General features: G+C 38.0%; 2 protein-coding genes and 1 pseudogene across 7 annotated transcripts in view; 2 read left to right on the top strand and 1 right to left on the bottom strand.

The window, feature by feature from the left end:
• IQCB1 (IQ motif containing B1) overlaps positions 1 to 11911 on the top strand; it is a 47102-nt gene extending 35191 nt beyond the window's left edge. For 4 of the 6 annotated variants that reach the window (XM_060099001.1, XM_060099002.1, XM_060098999.1 and 1 more), the window contains exons 12-15: positions 365 to 513; positions 8021 to 8152; positions 9639 to 9795; positions 10864 to 11910. In XM_060099001.1, the coding sequence (XP_059954984.1) occupies positions 365 to 513; positions 8021 to 8152; positions 9639 to 9795; positions 10864 to 11093 (668 nt within the window). In that variant the 3' untranslated portion in view covers positions 11094 to 11910. Of the gene's footprint in view, positions 1 to 364; positions 514 to 8020; positions 8153 to 9638; positions 9796 to 10863 lie in introns of all 6 variants that reach the window. The other 2 variants (XM_060099004.1, XM_060099003.1) reach the window with 2 other exon arrangements.
• EAF2 (ELL associated factor 2) overlaps positions 1 to 21773 on the bottom strand; it is a 122472-nt gene that overhangs the window by 92718 nt on the left and 7981 nt on the right. The gene's annotated exons all lie outside the window — the stretch shown is intronic.
• Positions 2432 to 4376, top strand: LOC132491090 (pirin-like; annotated as a pseudogene).

Below are 21773 nucleotides of genomic sequence, written 5' to 3'. Positions count from 1 at the left end.
CCACGCAGAGTAGGTAACATATATACACAATGTGCCTTTCCCTTTTGGTAGTACTGAATGACTTTCTATTTACTTGTGATTCTTTTTTCTAAATGTTCTTGCTATTGGATTTTTAGCCCTTTTCTCATTCCTCTGAGACAAAAAAAAAGATATGAGTCTTTTCTAAAGAAGATGCATAATCTGAGAAAGCTTTTGGAGCGCCTTGTTTCTAAAAGCTTACAACCATTGTAAAATAATAGAATTGGGAAAATCAATATTGAAAAAAATAAAAGGACTGCAAGATTGTTGGTACTTTCATTGTCCTGATTCTAGAACTTGAGAAAGCATAGAAGTGAGTATGTTGTAATAGTTGTTATCTTTTTAGGTCAGGTGGAAAAACATAATCGGGAAATAGAAGAGAAATCAGCATTGATTATCCAGAAACATTGGAGAGGGTACAGGGAAAGGAAGAATTTTCGCCAACAGAGGCCATCTCTTGTGGAGTATAAAGCAGCTGTCACACTTCAGAGAGCAGTGAGTCTGATTTAGTAAAAAGAGTACTGGATTAGGAGGCAAAGACATGGGTTCAAACCTGACTTTCCTGTTTACCTGCTGTAAAGTCTTGGTCAAGTCACTTAGCTTTTCTGAGCCTTAGTTTCTTAAAATGAGAACATCCTTAGCACTGGCCAAAATGATTTAGACATTCAGTCCTTAGTATTTCCATAGACCCTTGTACATCATTTACCAAAATGCAGTGTTATTTGTTAATTTTTTTCTTTCTTACTTGATCAATGAGAATCTCAAGGGTAAGGAACTAAGTCTTATTTATTGTCAGCTTCCTGCATGTGCTTGACATATGAATGAATGTCTGCCCTATCTTTTTCACTCAGTTGTTATGTGGATCAGATGACCTAATTTATGGGAAAGTATTTTGTCAATTGTAAAGTCCTACGTAGGAGCAGCTTATCATATTAGATGTTTTTTAATGTGCAGATAATACATTAGGTATAATTAGATCATTATAATTCTTGAATTATAGAAGGGTGTTCTTAAATGATGATCTTCCTGGGATTTATCTGGAGCATAGTAATATTTTATTGCCTTGGAAAAGCATAGTACAAGGCTGTCTATTTCACTTAATGACCAGTTTTCCTAATACCTGGTTATTATACATAGTTAACATTCATATTAGGATTTCAGATCATGTAGCATTTAGTTTTATAATCCCTTATTGTTAAACTTTAGGTCAATTTCAGTTTTTCACAGTGATAGATTTTGAACAGTCTCCTTATTGATTTCTCTGATTAAGCTTTTACAAAGATTTCTTTAAACTGCTTAAAAAACAGTAAATACTAGGGAAATAGGAAGAGATGTCTGCCGCCTCCATCTTTCTTAGGCTTTTTGGGGGATTTTAGGCCATGTATGCAACAAACAGTCCTGCACCATCACTGAATCACACCCACATCTGCTGTTTACCCTCTGCTAAGCAATGCCATCTAAGGATTAACCCATGGACCGGTGGATATCAGTGCCTTGGGTCCTTTCTAATACCTTTACCTCATGGCTACCACCTTTTTTTTTTTTTTTTGGCTGGGCTCCGGGGCAGCATGCAGGATCTTAGTTCCCCCACCAGGAATGGAATCTGTGTCCCCTGCAGTGGTGCAGTGGAAGCACGGAGTCTTAATTACATGTGGAAATGCTAATATTTTACATATATTGAGTTATGCTTATGTAACTCAGTACATGCAAAATATTAATTTCACCTGTTTTTACCTTTTTATTCTGCCTCCCAGAAAATTTAAAATTACATATTTGACTCACTTTATATTTCTGTTAGCACTGCAGGTGACCGTGGTAACAAAGAAAAGGAAATAATTATCAATTTCACAGAAGGAAGTTGGAATAACATTTCATTGAACTTATCCCTCAGGAGGAACTGGTTATTAGTGTCCTTGGCAGACAAAGGCCAGAACTGTTGTTTACCTTCTGTCCCTCACTTTGGTAAAAGAGAGGCATTGTTTCTCAGATAGATAAAAATCAAGAAAACCTTATGTAAACCTGCTAATTTCAAATTACACATCCTTACGTAAACAAGTTGGAGTTCTCTGTAGTGGTATAGTATTAGAATTAAATTTGAAGAATTAGCTGTCTTTTCCTTTTTAATGTTCCAGGATTTTCTTTTCTTGCTTTTTCATCTCTTAAGCTCAGAAGGGGCCCCCAAGCACGCTGGAGTACCGGGTACCCATGGGGCCAGGCAGGGCTGGTGCCATCAATCAGCTAGCAGGACCCCACCCTCCCCAGCCAGCTTTAGACTCCCAGGGGAGTCTCTGAGGGAGATGGCCAGAGATGCTTAAATGGTCCTCTGCAATTTGGTGCAAGTGGCAAATGACTTTTCTTTCTACAGAGCACTGCAATCTGCTAAGCCTCAGCATGCTCTCATTTTAGCCTTTATATGGCATCCTGCAAGGTTACCCTCTTAGTGCTTAGCTGGGAGCAGTCAGAAGGGGTTGGAGCAGAAGCATTGGCTGACCTTAGTTTAAAAATCTGGATCCATTTTTACTGTTTGATGAATTTAAAGGCGGTAGACCAGGTGGATTTCCTGAACACCCACACTGAGGTTTTGAAACAGTGTATTACCTCCTGGAAGGGGGTTAGCACGGCCAGCGAAGACTTCTGTGGACATGCTGGTCAGTTGAACACAGGAGACCTGCAGTGGATGACCATGGGCTGGGGCATTGTGTGGAGATGCCTTGCTCAGAGGAGTCAGTCCATGGCCTACAGCTGTGGATTAATTTGAGGAGCTCATGGAAGATGGTGGAGCCTTGGTACCAGGAAGTGAAAAGCAGCAAAATCCCTAAACCCGTCAGGATGGTGTTACCGTTACTGTCATTTCTGGAGAAGCCCTGGGAATCAAGTCTAAGATTTACACTTACACACCAACTCTATATTTGGACTTCAGATTGGACCAAGGAGCAAAGCATTCCCAGCCTATTCCTAAAGGGTGACCAAGCTTCATTTATACCATATCTGGGAACATGCATATTGGACCTGATAACACACAACAAAAGATAGAACCTCATCACACAGCTGTGCTGGGGGAAGGTGACAGTGTCCAGGTGGAGAACAAGGATCCTGAGAGAAGCCACTTTGTCCTAATTCCTGGGGAGCCATTAAGAGAACCAGTTGTTGGGACTCCCCTGGTAGCAAGTGGTTAAGAATCCGCCTGCCAAGGCAGGGCACATGGGTTCGATCCCTGGTCCGGGAAGATCCCACATGCCGTGCACCAACAAAGCCCTTGCGCCACAACTACTGAGCCTGCACTGTAGAGCCCGTGAGCCACAACTACTGAAGCCTGCGTGTCTAGAACGTGTGCTTTGCAACAAGAGAAGCCACCGCAGTGAGAAGCCTGTGCATCGCAACTAGAGAGAGCCTGTGCACAGCAATGAAGAAGACCCAGCGCAGCCAAAAATAAATTAATTAAATAAATAAATTTTAAAAGAGAGAGAGAAACAGTTGTTCAACATGGGAAAGTGTGCTGACCCCTAAAGAATCCAAAATGTGATTCTTTCTTGACTTGAAATTTTTGTAATCTTCTGTTATTGTCAACGAGGTGCTACTAGTTTTCAAAAATGACTTAGACCCCTCATGTAAGGACACAGCCTCATATACTGCAGAGACACCAAAACTATGACAAGATTTGCCAATTTTTTTTTATCAGATCAGTTCAGTTCTTGACATCAGCCAATGCTATTTAACGGACAACTACAGTAAATCTTTAAAGCTCTCATCACAAGAAAAAAAAATTCTCTAACTATGTTTGGTGACAGACGTTAACTAGACTTTTTGTGACAATCATTTCCCAACATATACAAATATCGAATCATTATGTTGGACACCTGAAACTAATATAATATTGTATGTCAATTATACCTCAATTTAAAAAAATAAAGAAGGTAAAAAGAACTAAAACTACAAAACTGGTCATGATAGAACCAAACCTAAGCATGTTTTTAATAAAGAGATTGCCATTGCTGATGACAGCCTGCAATGGATGAGTGAGATCTAATTGCATATGTTTATCTGAAGTTTGGTCTTTATAATCATACAATCCTAAAAACCTGTTTTAAAGTCCTCGAGGATCTGATGCTGGGAAAATAACCGTTTGCTATTCAGATATGCCTGAGTTTGTTTCAAATTAAGAACTACAGAAATATGCACCATTTTAGTGGTAGAAGAAAATATTCTCGTCACCCAGAACTTTCTGAATGTCTCTTTTTACTCTAGGTTCATTTTTGATGCACACAAATGAAGAGATTTCTCAGGCCATTCTTGATTTCAGAAATGTGAAAAGTGGCTTTGAAAGAGCCAAAACCTGGAAATCAAAGACTGGAAACTAGTGACAAGCACAAGGGCAGGTCTGACTGCCTTCTAGAATTTTCCATCTGTGGCATCCACCAGTTCAGTGCATCCAGTTTCCAAAGCTGACTTGGCCAATGCTTCTAAAGGATTCCACACTAAAGTGATAAACATGGTTTTTCTTTTTTTTTTTTTTTTTTTTTTTTTTTTGCTGTATGTGGGCCTCTCACTGTTGTGGCCTCTCCCGTTGTGGAGCACAGGCTCCGGATGCACAGGCCCAGCGGCCATGGCTCACGGGCCCAGCCGCTCCGCGGCATATGGGATCCTCCCAGACCGGGGCACGAACCCGTATCCCCTGCATCGGCAGGCGGACTCCCAACCACTTGCGCCACCAGGGAGGCCCCATAAACATGGTTTTTATAGCAATGTATGTGAGATATTTCCTGGCACAAGCAAATAAACCTAATTGTTCCTTCTTTAAAAAAAAAAAAAAAAAGCAGCAGCTCAGAAGGAAGGTGATGTTTGCTGGCATCTGCTCTCTAGAGCCAAAATGATAGCTAATTCTTGCTACTTGATTATAGCAGAACAGTATGAAATATACATATCTATTAAAGACCAACCACAAAAGCACTTACTGAAACAAACCAGTTCAAAAAATAAACATTGGGAGACAAATACAATTTCAGAGAGTCCTAAAATGAAAAAGAATGAGGAAAAGAGACACAGATGTCAAGGTGGACTTTTCTGATCTAAGAGCAAAAATTCCTCTGTTCTGGAAACTTTACTCTGAGTTCCCAGAGTAGCATCATAAGCCTGGCTTCATACTAAAACAGGAAGTAGAGGAAAGATAGAAGGAGAAGCAAGGAAGAAAAGTCAAGAAAAGGGAAGAATAGAAGAAAAGGAGAAAAATCTCTCAATAGGAGAATGTAAGCGCGGTTGAAGGCTCAAGTACTATAGTAAAAACAGGGGTATTAAGGAAATCTTTATACTGAATGTAAAAACCTCCAAGGCCTTTTTTCTTCTCAGCTCTCAGTGCTGTCAGCCAGGCTTGTATCGTGTAAACAGTAGGTTGAAAACATTTTCTTTAGGAAACCTGAACAGCCCAAGGGAATAGTTATACATATACTCACAATGAGGTACTCCAATGAAACAGCCCAGTTCAGTAGCCCTATAAAGAAGTACAGAACAGATAAACCCTACCCATCTGCTCAGCATTTCTAAACAGCTTTTTAGTGCCCACTCTTAAATATCAGCTGAAAGTATCACTGGACATCTGCGGGAAGCTAAGGCCGAAACAAATAGAATAAAACTATTTGGTGGGGCTTCCCTGGTGGCACAGTGGTTGAGAGTCCGCCTGCCAACGCAGGGGATACGGGTTCGTGCCCCAGTCCGGAAAGATCCCACATGCCACAGAGCGGCTAGGCCCGCGAGCCATGGCCACTGAGCCTGCGTGTTTGGAGCCTGTGCTCCGCAACGGGAGAGGCCACAACAGTGAGAGGCCTGTGTACCGCAAAAAAAAAAAAAAAAAAAAACAAACAAACAAAAAAACTACTTGGTGGAAATAGAGATATTGCAGGGATAAGAAAACTTTTAAAATGTATTATTTTCTCCGAGATCTAAAAGAAAATAATACATGAAACAAAAACCAAGATACTGGATAACAGGGAACAAATGGAATAAAATTTGACAGAAAAAAAAAAAGACATAATAAAAGGTCTAGAAAAAAAGGTTTGGGAAATCTAGAGAGCAGGGCAAAAAGAAAACAGAACCAGTCTAGGAGGTCAAACATTTGAAACAAACAAACAAAAAAAAACTGGAGGAGAAGAAATCAAGTAATTTAAGATTTCTCAGAATTGAATATCATGTGGTTTAGATTAAAAAGACTGAATGTCCAATACAATGACAAAAATACACTCACATCTATTTCACATTATTGTGAAATACACTGGGGCGAAAAGTACTCCTCAACAGCATCATTGGAAGCTAAAAGATATTGGAGTAAGGCTGTCAAATGTTTGATGGAAAATGATTTCCAACTAGAATTCTACATCCAACCAAACCATCAATTAAAGGTAAAGATACACTAAAGACATTTTTATGCATCACAAAGTCTCTGAAACAAAGGAATAACCCAAGAAAGGACAACATGGAATCCAGGAAACACAAAGGGAAGATGAAAAGAGTCACCAAGATGATGGGGAATGGGAGATCTCTGGATGACAGCTATGCACCAAGCATAGGGAATAATCTATCCAGATTGGAACAAGTCAGAAAGTTCCAGAATATGTGTATCTAAGAAAATTAATTTGATAGATTGCCTGATGTGTTTTAATGTATGAACAGTTAGGGCAGAAATTGTGATAATCAGTGATAAATATATAGAAAAATAAGCACAGGAAAATAATAGAGTTATTAATTCCAGTGAAAATAAAAGTATGCAAGGAAGAAAAAGTAATCATCACTACATGGTTGAAAAATGAATAGCCTTTATGTAGTCATAATAATGTAAACACTGAACATTAACATTAACTAAAATTATGATTTAATAATATTGGATATTTGGAGATATGGAAAGTATGTGTGAAAGAGAGCTAAGTCCTTATCTTTCATACGAGAAAGTCAATAGATAATACCTATCACTGAAAAAAATCACAAAAATGTAGATGGAGATAAACATCAGAAGAAAAACCTGAAAGAACTAAAGTTGCTGTCTTTGGGGGAGAGGTTTTTAACAATTCTTCTAAAACTGACACTTTAAACAATAGTTATATCAACAAACTTTTTGGAAAGCACCAAATAGTAAAATATTTTAGGTTTTGCAGGTCATACAGTTTCTTGTAACTATTGGACTCTACAGTTGTAGCCCAAAGGAAGCTGTGGACAGTATGTAAACAAATGAGCATGACTCTTGTTTCAATAAACCTTTGTAGACACTGAATTTTGAATTTCACATAATTTTCACATGTCATGAATTCTTTTCCTTTTGAACTTTGTAATCATATAAAATGTAAACAATTTTTCAGCTGTTCAAAAACAGGCAGCAGGCTGGATTGACCTGTGGGCCATAATTTGCCAACCCTTGCCTTAAGCAATGTAAACATACAACTTTGATGAAAATAAAAACTACAAAGAAGGGAGAAGAGTGAAAAACATTTGGGCAGAATAATTTCAAATGTGTCTCCACATCTTGCCTGTTACAAAATTTCTTATCAGGAATTCATTCTGAAGGACGGGAGAAAGCACATTCATTTACCAAGCTTTTTCTTGTGTACCTTCTCTCCTTGATCTTTACAATCCCTTGGCTAAGTACAATTGGGATCCCTGTTTTCTGTAGACATAGAACCTATCCTATAGAGATTGAATGACTTGCCCAAAATCAAACAGTTTTATAAGGGACTAGAATTAAGACTAGAACCCAAAGCTGATTTCCTATTTTTTTCTCTTTATTGCCTTCTGTACAAATAATATATGAATATATCCTTGTAAAATATTAAAACACTACAGAAGAATATAACGATAAAGTTATTGTCCTCTGTCACCCCAGTCACAATCCTATCTTTCTCCCCATACACAAAAGAGTTAACAACTGTTGTCACTATCATATGTTTTTGTAGGAAGGAAATAGTTCTGTTAGGGAAGGAAAAATCACAAATCTTTTTTTTTTTTTTGTGTGTGTGTGTCCCAGACTCTTAAATTCCTAGCAAAGTGCCGTAAGAAAAAGAAACTATTTGCTCCTTGGCAAGGACTCAGAGAACTCACTGATGCACGCAGAGTTGAACTGAAGCAACAAGTGGATGACTATATCAGAAGACATCCAGTATGTAGGCTTTTGTGCCATGGTACCAGTGTTACATTATTGCAGTGGGTGATATTCACCAACAAATAAGTGTCTCAGCTGTATATGTACATTTATTGTTGGCATAAGGTAATGCAGTTGCTTTACCGTAGTCAATGGATTTGGCGTCTTCTTATAATTATGTGGACCATAGAGGTAAAGTCAATAGTAAAGGAGACTTCACTTCAAATTAGTGGTTTTCCATACTGCATCAGCAAGACTTCTTCACATCCTCACCAACATTTATTATTTTCACATCCTAATGAATGTGAAGTGGTATTGTGATTTGGATTTGCATTCTCTAATAATTAGTGATTTTGAACATCTTTTCATATGTTTATTGGCTATTTGTATATCTTTTTTGGAGAAATTTCAATTCAAGTCCCTTGCCCATTTTTTAATCAGGTCGTTTGTTTTTGTGTTGTTGAGTTTTAGGAGTTCTCTGTATATCCTGGATATTAATCCCTTATCAGATGTATGATTTACAAACATTTTCTTCCATTCTGTGGGCTACCTTTTTACTGTTGATAGTGTCCTTTGATACACAAAACTTTTTCATTTTGATGAAGTACAGTTTGTCTGGTTTTTCTTTTGTTGTCTGTGCCTTCAGTGTCATATATAAGAAATCATTGCCAAATCTAATATCATGAAGCTTTTCCTCTATCTTTTCTTCCAAGGGTTTTATAGTTTTAGTCCTTATGTTTAGGTCTTTGATCTCTGTGGTTTTTTTTAATGCACTTGTGTGTGATTGTGATGCATTTTCCTGTTTAAAAAAGAAGTGCTGCTGTAGCCATACTCTAGTACAGCTGTTACTCTGTGGCTGAAAAGTAAGGTGTTAGCTGGAACAGGGCTGTATCCAAGATCCATGAACTGGAATATTTGAGAAAGCTGGGGTGTCAGAAGCTCTATCAGCTTCAATGTTGAGATTATTTCATCCTTGTCCAAACTAATTAGGTAAGTTCCTTTTAAAGTAGCTGACTAGCCAAAAGAATATGGTCCTTTGAATGATTTTGTCCCTTGTTCTGTGAAATTAGAAGCTGTTATAACATTATGGCTTAGATAAGTTTGGGAGTGGGGATAGGACAAGAAGTTAGGTAGTCTTACCAGGTGGGGCTAGAACAAAAGGATTGGTCTTGTTACTCCTCTTCCAGGCCAGTATCTTTACCAAACTATTTGTAATTTTCACTATGATTTCTCAATCTTATCTCTTCTCCCAGAATACCATACTATGTGAGGAAGTGAGGTATAGGAGCATACCAAAAATAATCTGGCCCACCTGCATTTTCATTTAAAGCTGCTTTTAAGAGGCTATTTAATGCTTGCTCAAGAGTACAAGGTAGATATCAACCATAACATTCAATTGATGACAGACTGCTAAGCATTCTAGAACCTCTACTAAGTGGTTAAGTGAAACATACTTTGATAAATGTGTCCTTCATGTGACAGTTTTTTTGTCCTTTGTTCCCAGGGCTCTGAGGTATCAGATGTGATCAGCAGGGAGCTCCATTCCCAAGCACAAGAACGACTGCAACACTACTTCATGGGCAGGGCTCTAGAAGAGAGAGCCCAACAGCACAGGGAGGTACTGATGGCTCGGATCAGCACCAACATTGAACAGTTGATGAGTATGTGCTCATTCCATGTTTGCTTCCTAAAAGGAACAGCCTATGTAAGATTTTGTGACATCTAGACCTTCAGAAGGAAAACACCATTTAGTGGTCTATTGGCCCATCTCCTATCCTCAGACATTTCTCCTTCTAGATCATATCACTACACAATGATTTCAAATGATGCAGACCCCATAACCTTCTTGACTGCTTCCCTCAGCCTTGTGATCATTGATATGTGTCAACTCAGAAAAGTTATTAATTATAAAATGCTGAGCCCTACTAGCCAGATTCTGTTATATAGTATGAAAAGCTTTTTGAACATATTTTAAAAGTAGATGATGAGAGTGGTTATGGTGGCACTTTAATGATGTGTTTTCACAAAAATTAATTCATCTGCTTCTCACAACCACTGGTGCATTTAATGAGAGATCCCATCCATGAAGCCAGTGTTTCAGATGGCCTCTGAAACACTTTTAGTATTTGTGGAGCAAAAAGGGCCAAGGTCCTCTCTTTAGTGCCATTACTTGCAAATTTTCTGTTCTTGAATGGATAGGTGGCTGGAACTGAGCCTCTCATCTGTAAGGATTCTGCTATTATATTAAAAGTTCCTGCTCTTTTAAATAAACCATCTAGGGCCTCCCTGGTGGCGCAGTGGTTGAGAGTCCGCCTGCCGATGCAGGGGATACGGGTTCGTGCCCCGGTCTGGGAGGATCCCATATGCCGCGGAGCGGCTGGGCCCGTGAGCCATGGCCGCTGGGCCTGCGCATCCGGAGCCTGTGCTCCGCAACGGGAGAGGCCACAACAGTGAGAGGCCCGCATACCGCAAAAAGAAAATAAATAAATAAATAAATAAACCATCTAAAAAATCTACCTCTTTCTTTTATTCTTTCCCTTTAAACACGAAAGCGTGGGCTACAACTTGTGAATAGTCACATGCCATCTACAGCTGACAATAATAATAGACTCAGAGTTGGAACCTTGTTTTTGCCTGCTATTGCAGAGTTCCAGCTCTGTAGTTTTCAAGTTCCTGTTTGTTTGGTACAGAACTCTTCCACTCACTTTTTTATTTTCTGTTTACTACAGAAGCACCAAGTCTGAAGGAGGCAGAAGGAAAAGAACCTGAGCTCTTCCTAAGCAGATCCAGGCCTGTGGCAGCCAAGGCCAAGCAGGCCCATCTTACCACCCTGAAGCATATACAAGCACCCTGGTGGAAGAAGCTTGGGGAAGATGCAAGAGATGAGATTGATGTCCCAAAGGATGAACTTAGTATAGAATTAGGAACTTTATTCATTGGTGGAACCAAACCCCCTTAAGGGAGTTACCTGGAGGAATGACTAATTACATTTCTAGAGATTATTGGTTCTGCCTCTGACATGCTAGTAGACTAGCGTTATCCTAACTCATGGTTTTCCAGAGGTTCCTCTCCAAACAAGACTTGAAGGCAGTAAGCAGAGTTATCTTCTACCTTGATTTCAGTTCTTTTTCTTTATCCATACTTCCATCCTTGGCCACACATAAAAATTGGTATGGCTTTTATTATGGAACTAAACTCAGCATTGTATTCTATTGCATATATGAAATGTGATATTTCTATTTTTGTTTCTGCTGTTTTCCAACTAAAGGTGTTTTCTAAATAAATATTTTCAACAATTGTTCTGAAAAACTTGTCAGGGTTACTTCAGTTTTCACATTTATTGATTTTTCTATTAATATAGGACATGTGCTCTTGGCATTTATTACGGTGAGGAAAAGAAGTGGTCATTTGAAAGACATTTGACTATTTTCTACCAAACAGTGTTTGAACTCAATTTCTGTCTTGTTATTTCTAAAAGGAACTACATTAAAAAGTCCTCCTAGGATTCAGTGCAAGAAAAATTTCTCCTGATAAAATTGCATTCTTTCTATTAAACTAAGAGAACTATATAACCCAGTATTTGCATTTTGATTTGTCTCTTAGGAATCTCAGAGCTAAAACAATGCTTACTTTCTGTTATGATTCTCAATACCTACATGATTATTTGGTTCCAATCTAATAATTTCTGATTTTCCTGTTTATCTTTAACTGTGTTTTAATACCAGAAGCCACCTCTATTTGTGTTTGTGATAATATGGAATTTAAGTTAAAATCAATTAAATCATTGACTGCATATCATAAGGAACCTGGAGTGTGCTTTTTCTATAAATGAGTAGGAAAACCAGTATTTCTGGATGGGAAGACCAAATACTATAATGTTGTTCATCCCACCAAAGTTAGTTTAGTAAAATTCTACTCAAGATTCTAATGTAATTTTTATTCATAATTGAAAATGAATAAAATTCATTTGTAAGAATAAGCAGATGAGAGTTCTGATTTCACTTAGAATGTAAAAAGCTCCATGAGAGTGTTTCTTGCATCTTAACAAAAAAAAATGCCAGGTAATCTATAAAAATCATTTTTCTTGAGCCTATCAGATAGTTGAGGCCTCAAGATAACCAAGTAAATTGATGGGACTCAGTATCTGTGAAATAAACCATTTCATCTTTTTTTTTTTTTTTTGGCTGCATTGGGTCTTCATTGCTTCACGTGGGCTTTCTCTAGTTGCAGTGAGCGGGGGCTACTGTTCGTTGCGGTGCATGGGCTTCTCATTTCGGTGGCTTCTCTTGTTGTGGAGCATGGGCTCTAGGAGCGCAGGCTTCAGTAGTTGTGGCATGCGGGCTCAGCAGCTGTGGCGCACGGGCTTTGTTGCTCCACCGTATGTGGGATCTTCCAGGACCAGGGCTCGAACCCATGTCCCCTTCATTGGCAGGCGGATTCTTAACCACTGCACCACCAGGGAAGTCCCCCATTTCATCTTTAGTAGAGCACAAGAGACAAAGGTGGCTGGATAGGAAGAAATCAACTAAAATGTTAACAAATTCTTAGGAGTCCTAGGTAGTGCAGTGGATAAGGCTGTGCTTCCAGTGCAGGGGGCCCGGGTTCGATCCCTGGTCAGGGAACTTTATCCCACATGCATGCCGCAACTAAGAGCTTGCGTGCCACAACTAAGGAGCCCATGTGCTGCAACTAAGGAGCTGGCTAGCGTTCTGGCCTCCAACTAGTTGTGGCTAGTTGTGGCTAGCCACAACTAAGGAGCCCGCCTGCCGCAACTAAGACCCGGTGCAACCAAATAAATAAATACATGTTTTAAAAGCAAAACAAAAATTCTTAAAGGCCAAGTGTGGGTAGCATGTCAGTTTAGAATATCTAGGAACTTCCAAAGGAGAAGTTAGACCTCTACCAAACACAAACAAGAAAGTTTGGGAGCAGGGCAGGAGACCTGAAGAGATGCCTTTAGTGGCACAGGCAAACATGAAGTGATAGGCTGCTATTGGGTGACATGCCCAAAGACTCATTTGCTTTCCCAAACCCTTCTCTTAAAAGTCTTAAGCTGCTAGAGCAGGGGCAGCAAGCCCTCTTACCTCCAAGGCTCAGAGAAAATTCCACTGTGCTTAAGGAAGGAACAGAAACAAAACCTAGCTGTCTGTGTGTGTGTGGTGGGGGGGGGGGGGGCGTGTGGGGTAGCGAACAGTCTAGCCCCAGATACAAGTAGAGATCCAGTGTTGCTGTGGGTGGGATAGAAATAAAAACCCTCCTGGGAGGGAGGCAGGAAATGATTTTGGGCCCAGAAATCCTACACCAATACAAAGCAGATGTCTGCTAATGCTAATGCTTGCTCCTGAACTTTAGTGATTAAATATTGAAGACTTTATTCATCTTATAACAAAGTTTGTACCCTTTAACCAGCATCTCCCCATTTCTTCCACCTAGCCCCTGGGAACTACCATTCTACCCTATGTTTCTGAGTTTGACCTTTTTTTTTTTTTTTTAAGATTCCACATAACAAGTGAGATCATATAGTTTTTCTCTGTCTGGCTTATTTCACTTAGCACAATATCCTCCAGGCTCATCCTTGTCACAAATGCAGGATTTCCTTTCTTCTCATAACCAAATAATATTATATGTTTATATTTTCTGACATCTTCTGTATCTATCCATCTATTAACACTTAGATTGTTTTCATATGTTGAAGACTGTGAATAATGCTGCAATGATGTATCTGAGATACTGATTTCATTTCCTGCAGGTATATACCCTGAAGGGGCTTGCTGGATTACATGGTAGTTCTATTTTGGGTTTTTTTTTTTTTAGGAACTTCTATACACTTCCATCATGGCTGTACCAATTTACACTCCAACCAACAGTGTACAAGGGTTTCCTTTTCTCCAATTCTTGCCAACACTTGTTATCTCGTTTTTTTTTAATAAAAGACATCTTAACAGGTGTGAGGTGATATCTCATTGTGGTTTTGATTTGCATTTCCCTGATGATTAGTGATGCTGAGCACCTTTTCATGTACTTTTTGGCCATGTGTGATATAATATTATCCACTGGAGTTAATGCAAACTCCAAAGTTGAGGTCATAGTCCCCAACAAAATTCCCTCATAAATTCAGATATACCCAGACTGCCCACACTTCTGACCAACTTACCACAAATTTGGGGGTTCCCACAAACCTATCAGGTTTGATAATTCTCTAGGATAAACCAGAGAACTCAGGAAACATTATACTTATGACTAGTTTTGCTGTAATAATACAAATAAGGTTTAGCCAAGTAAAGAACACTTAGGGCAAGGTCTTGGAGGATCCCAAACATAGAGTTTCCATGCCTTCTCCCCATGGAATCAGGATGCATCACCGTCTTGGCACACTGATGTGCTCACCAACCAGGAAGTTCAAATGACCTTTAATGTTCAGAGTTTTTTACTGGAGTTTCATTACATAGGCATGATTAATTGTACCACTGGCCATGTGACAGAAATCAATCTCCAGCCCCTGACACCTCTCCAGTGGTCAGAAGGTCAGGCTGATATCATGTGGCTCGAAGCCTCAAAACTCTAATCCCTTTGAGCCCACCACAAAGAATAAAGACACTCCTATCACTCAGGAAATTCCAAGGGTCTAGAAGCCCCATCCCAGGAACTCAAGGCAAAAAACAAATTATTTACTATACAACAACCCCACATTAACTGATATAAAAAGAGATGTACCCATATCTGGGCATAAGCAGTATCTACCTTCGTCTTTTCTGTTCTATACATGTATGACATCTAGTCAAAATTTGAGACACACAAAAAAGCTGGGAAAAAAATCTTTTGTTGAGAGCAAACCCAGATTCAGAGATGACTCAGATATTGGAACTCACAAAAAATACCTTAGTAACTGTGATTAATAAAAGACAAAATGTAAAAGTAAACAACGTGCAAAAACAAATGGGGAATTTCATAGAGATGGAAGCTTTTAAAATAGATTAGTGGAAATGCTAGCAAAGTCACAATATCAGAGGTTAAGTTCATTAGCAGTTCTTTGACAATGTTCATTAGCAGGCTAGAATTGAATAAAGAATAGGTAAATTTGCCAATACATCAATAGAAATTTTCCAAACAGAAACACCAAGAGAAAAGAAAAAAATGAGGGGTGGGGAAGTATGGAGAATAGAGCCTCCAAGAGCTAGGAGACAATATCAAACAATATGACATGCAAGTAATTGAAGTCCCAGAAGTAGAAGAAAGAGAAATGAGGTAGAAATAGATGAAGTAAAATGGCCAAGGATTTTTGAAAAATTAATGAAACACAGATTCAAGAATCCCAGAGAACCTCAAGCAGGATAAATAACTGTTACAAATGTAAAAACACACCTAAATACATCATAGTCACATTGCTTCAAATCAAAGATAAATAGAAAATCATGAGAGCAGAGAAAAAGGAAAATTTTATACCAAGGAACAAATATAAGAGTTTCAATACACTTCTCATCAGAAACTATACAAGCCTGAAGACAATGGAAATGACATCTTTAGAATGCTAATAGAAAAAACTATCAACCCAGAATTCCATATACAGCAATAATATCTTTCAAGAAATTAAGGCAAGATAAAGATTTTTTCCAGAAAAACAAAGCTGATCATAAAGGAAAAACTAAAGATTTTTTGAAGAAGGAACAGGATACAAGATAGAAATTAGATCTACACAAAGAAAAAAAGTGAGAGAAATTGTAAAAATTAAGTAAATATAAAAGATTTTTTTCTTATTTTTAATCAGTTTAGAATTTAATTTACTGTCAAAGATAGAGAATCTCAAAAGCAGCAAAAAAGAAGTGACTTGTCACATACAAGGAATCCTCAATAAAATATCAGCAGATTTGTTATCAGAAACGTTGGAGGCCAGAAAGCAGTGGGCCAATATATTCAATGTGCTAAGAGAAAAAACCTGTCAAACAAGAATCCCATATCCAACAAAACTGTACTTCAAGAGTGTGAGAGAAATTAAGACATTCACGGATTAACAAAAGCTGAGGAAGTTGATTATCACTACACCTGCCTGGCAAGAAATGTTTAAGAGTCCTGCAGGGTGCAATGAAAGGACATTAGACAGTCAAAGCTGGTATGAAGAAATAAATATCTCGATAAAGGAATCTGGGTGATGGCAGGCATCTGATTGAAGACAACAGCATCTGAGAAAATAGAAACCCTACCATTTGGATGATTCAGTGAACATACCATGGATTCATGGCTGTGGTTTTTCCATAGACTCTTAATCATTTCCTATTTAGTACTGTTGCAAAATAATTCATATATGTAATGGGGATATGTAAAGTCTCAAAGGATGACAGAAAAGCTATACATTTAAAATAAGATCTGGGGAAAAAAACATTTATAGGACTCACTCTCATAGGTCACATTTACATTTAAAATAAAAGCAACCATATGGAAATATTAGGCCAGTTTGTTTTTAAATGTGTATTTCTGGGGCTTCCATGGTGGCACAGTGGTTGAGAGTCCGCCTGCCAATGCAGGGGACACGGGTTCGTGCCCCGGTCTGGGAAGATCCCACATGCCACGGAGCGGCTGGGCTGTGAGCCATGGCTGCTGAGCCTGTGCGTCCGGAGCCTGTGCTCCGCAATGGGAGAGGCCACAACAGTGAGAGGCCCACGTACCACAAAATAAAAACAAAACAAACAAACAAAATGTGTATTTCTGACTTCTGAATGTATTTACTTGAGTTTGTAAATGTCTCAAAGAAATGAGGAAAACATGATGTTCTCAAAGGCCTACTTCTTCTTTGCCAAAGTGTCAAGAACATTCATGGTAACAAAATTATATCTACATAGCCACTAACACTCATACGAATTAAAGGGCTTAAAAGTTATACTTCCAAAAAACATATTTCCTATTTCTTAATAAAATTTTAAACATTCTACTTTACTTCTTCAATGGGTTTTTTTGAAGAGATGTTCTACAGTTTCTTGGTCAGCAAATAGAGGAACTGAAGAGCTTGTGTTCTGTAGGTAAATGTTAACTGATACATACCTAATGTCTGTAAGACTAAAAAATGTTTGGAGAGTTGTACATCTGCATGTTGTAGTTGGGTTAATGAGTTTCAAATTATATAACATAAGCAACATAATTTTTTTTTAAATTAAAGTCAACGTTTTCCCTTAAGGAGTCTACAGTATAAAACAATGATTTTCAATGTGTGCTTATGGATCCCTGTAGGGGGTGGTCCTGAGACCCCTTCACTTACCGAAGAGTCAAAACTATTTTCATCATAATACTAAGATGTTATTTGCCCTTTACAGTGTGTCAATATTTGCAATGATAGTACAAAAACAATGGTGGTGAAACTGCTGGCACAAATCAAGGCAGAGGCACCCAACTGTTAGCAGTAACCATTGCATTCTTCATAGCCAGGCATTCACAGTATTGAAAACAAAAAATGACCTTCACTTAAGAATGTTCTTGATAAAGGAGTAAAAATTAATTTTATTAAACTTCAACTTTACATATTAATATGAACTCACATTTGAATACATACCAATATTACTTAGTTAAAAGGTATTATTAAAAATAAAATTACATAAACTGACAGTTCAATAAATCATATTTGAAAGTATTATATCTACTGTATCCCTATATGGGAAATACCACGTGTGTGTGTGTGTGTGTGTGTGTGTGTGTGTGTGTGTGTGTGTTTCCCAACATTTCTGCACATTCGGTGATGATATATTAGTAGATTGAAGTCAGACATGGTGGGTGTGCCTATACCACAGAAATCAGTAAATGGTACATGTCTAAAATTTTACCCCTGAAGAAACATTTACCCCAGTTGTTAAACATTTACCAGCACATCACTGGATATAATCTACCTAAACAAAAGTTCAGTGGGATCTGTGATGGTTAATTTTATGTGTCAACTTGACTAGGCTAAGGGATGCCAAGACAGATGGTAAAACATTATTTCTGGGTGTGTCTGTGTTTCTGGAAGAGATTAGCATTTGAATCAATAGACTGAGTAAAGAAAATCTGCCCTCACCAATGTGGGCATGCATCATCCAATCTGTTGAGGGCCCAAATAGAACAAAAGAGGTGAAAGAAGGAAAAGTGAATTCTTATTGTCTCTTTCTGAGCTAGGATGTCAGATATAGTAGCTTCTGGTTTTCAGGCCCTTCAGACTCTGGGACTTACACCAGCAGTCCCCCAGTTCTCAAGCCTTTGGCCTGAGCCTGGGAGTTACACCACTGAATCCCCTAGTATTCAGGCCTTTGGACTGGGACTAAACTATACCACTGGCTTTCCTGGCTCTCCAGTTTGCAGAAGGCAGATTGTGGGACTTATCCTCCTTAACCAGTGAGCTAATTTCTATACTAAATCTCTTCTTATATATAACTATATATCTATAAAAAAGATGTATTCGTTCTGTTTTTTCCAGAGAATGCTAATAGAGAGTCATCATTAATTTAAGTATATTAGGTGGTCCTGAAACACAAAAGTTTAAGAACTCCTGATCTAAGATAATCTTGCAGCATTAGTCTTTAACAGTTTGTCCCTTACCTAGTCTATCTGAGAATGTAAGGATATGCTGTTCATAGACCCTTCATCAAATCATCCCACCTTGCCTCTTTTCAGGAACCTGACTATACCCCTCCTACTCCTACTCCTACTCCTACTCCTTCTCCTACAACTGCAGCTGTTGCATTTAATTGCAACTATTGCAATAAATAGTTGACATTTATTGTGTGATATGTGCCTGACTCTGCTAAGTATTTTATGATCATTATTTCATTTATTTCTTACAAGAACCCTACAAGATAGGAACATTTATAATTTTCATTCTATAAATGTGAAAAATGAAGCTGTGAGACATTGACTAACTTGCCCAAGTTTAAATCCAGGTCTATACAACTCTAAAATGAACCACTTATTCATTTCAATTAATCATCTATTCATTCACTCACTCTTTTTGTACTTGAGATTTATGTAGGTATTTAATTGGTTGCGTGAAAATGGCCCATCTGCTTTATGGAACATCTCTTGAGGGCTGGGATGGTGCCCTATAATTTTTTAGTCCCTCAACTATTATTTATGCACTTTGAGGTGTTCAATTAATAATTGTTGAAGACTGAGTTCTCAGTATTTGACAAAGTGTCTATTACATCAGAGACTTTAAACTCTAAGATACTATTCATTCAATGAATACCTATAAGCATCTATGATGTAAAAGATGCTGTGCTAGATGCAGAAGGCACATACCGTCTCTGCTAATGGAGCTTATGTTCCAACAGAAGAGAGTTTAATTAAACAAGTAAATGATTTAAACTGTGATGACTATTATTTGCAGGAAATGATGTGTATATGAGAGTCACTAACTTAGTCTGGCAGATGACCAGAAGAAGCCCCTCAAAGAAATGAACTAAAGAATGAACTGAGTGAATTACAGAAAGTTAGATGAAATGAAATGGCAGAGGATTATGTCCCAGATGAAGGAACAAGATAAAACCCCAGAAAAACAACTAAATGAAGTGGAGACAGGCAACCGTCCAGAAAAAGAATTCAGAATAATGATAGTGAAGATGATCCAGGGTCTCAGAAAAAGAATGGAGGCAAAGATTGAGAAGATGCAAGAAATGTTTAACAAAGATCTAGAAGAACTAAAGAACAGAGATTAACAATACAATAACTGAAATAAAAAATACACTATAAGGAATCAATAGCAGAATAAATAAGGCAGAAAAATGGATAAGTGACCTGGAAGACAGAATAGTGGAAATCACTGCCATGGAATAGAATAAAGAAAAAAGAATGAAAAGAAATGAAGACAGCCTAAGAGACCTCTGGGACAACATTAAATGAACCAACATTCACACTATAGGGGGTCCCAGAAGGAGAAGAGAGAGAGAAAGGACCTGAGAAAATATTTGAAGACATAATAGCTGAAAACTTCCCTAACATGGGAAAGGAAACAGTCAACCGAGTTCAGGAATGGCAGAGAGTCCCAGGCAGGATAAACCCAAGGAGGAACACACTGAGACACATAGTAAAAAAACTGACAAAAATTGAAGACAAAGAAAAAAAATATTAAAAGCAACAAGGGAAATATGACAAATAACATACAAGGGAATCCCCATAAGATTATCAGCTGATTTCTCAGCAGAAACTCTGCAAGCCAGAAGGGAGTGGCAAGGAAATATTTAAAGTGATGAAACGGAAGAACCTACAACCAAGAATACTCTACCCAGCAAGTCTCTCATTCAGATTTGATGGAGAAATCAAAAGCTTTACAGACAAGCAAAAGCTAAGAGAATTCAGCACCACCAGACCAGCTTTGCAACAAATGCTAAAGGAACTCCTCTAGGTGGGAAAGAGACTAGCAACTAAAAAAAACCCTTGTACATATATGCACTGTTATAGCAAAACCTCATGGGAACAGCAAACCCAAAAACTACAATAGATACACACATGAAAAAGAAAAAGCAACCCAAACACAACACTACAGATGTTCATCAGACTACAAGAGAAGAGAACAAAAGAGGAAGGGAAGAAAAAAGACCTACAAAAACAAACACAAAACAATTAAGAAAATGGCCATAGGAATACATATATTGATAATTACCTTAAATGTAAATGGATTAAATGCACCAACCAAAAAACATAGACTGGCTGAGTGGATACAAAAACAAGACCTGTATATATGCTGTCTAAAACAGACCCACCTCAGACCTAGGGACACATACAGGCTGAAAGTGAGGGGATGGAAGAAGGTATTCCACACAAATAGAAATCAAAAGAAAGCTGGAGTAGCAATACTCATATAAGACAAAATAGTCTTTAAAATAAAGACTGTTATAAAAAACAAAGAAGGACACTACATAATGATCAAGGGATCAATCCAAGAGGAAGACATAACAATTATAAATATGTATGCACTCAACATAGGAGCACCTATATAAGGCAGATACTAACAGCCATAAAGGGAGAAATAGACAGTAACACAATAATAGTGGGGCACTTTAAGAAGCCATTTTCATCAATGGAAAGATCAGACAGAAAAACAATAAGAAAACACAAGCCTTAGGTGACACATTAGACCAGATGGACTTAATTGATAGAACATTCCATCAGAAGGCAGCAGAATACATATTCTTCTTAAGTGCACATGGAACATTCTCCAGAATTGACCATATGCTGGGCCACAAGATGAACCTTAAATTTAAGAAAACTGAAATCATATCAAGCATTTCTTCCGATCACAACACTATGAGATTAGAAATAAACTACAAGAAAAAAAAACTATAAAAAACACAAACACGTGGAGGCTAAACAATATGTTACTAAACAACCAATGGATCACTGAAGAAATTAAAAAATACCTAGAGACAAATGAAAATGAAAGCACAATGATCCAAAACTTATGGGATGCAGCCAAAGCAGTTCTAATAGGGATGTTAATAGCAATAAAATCTTACCTCAGGAAACAAGAAAAATCTCAAATAAACAACCTAAGCTTACACCTAAAGAAACTAGGGAAAGAAGAACAAACCCCAAAGGTAGTAGAAGGAAAGAAATCATAAAGATCAGAGCAGAAATAAATGAAAAAGAGACAAAGAATACAATAGCAAAGATCAACGAAACTAAAAGC

The sequence above is a fragment of the Mesoplodon densirostris genome, chromosome 5, assembly GCF_025265405.1.
Source record: "Mesoplodon densirostris isolate mMesDen1 chromosome 5, mMesDen1 primary haplotype, whole genome shotgun sequence".
NCBI lineage: Eukaryota > Metazoa > Chordata > Mammalia > Artiodactyla > Ziphiidae > Mesoplodon > Mesoplodon densirostris.
The sequence above is the reverse complement of the archived record's forward strand: the minus strand, read 5'-3'. Positions and strand labels throughout refer to the sequence as shown.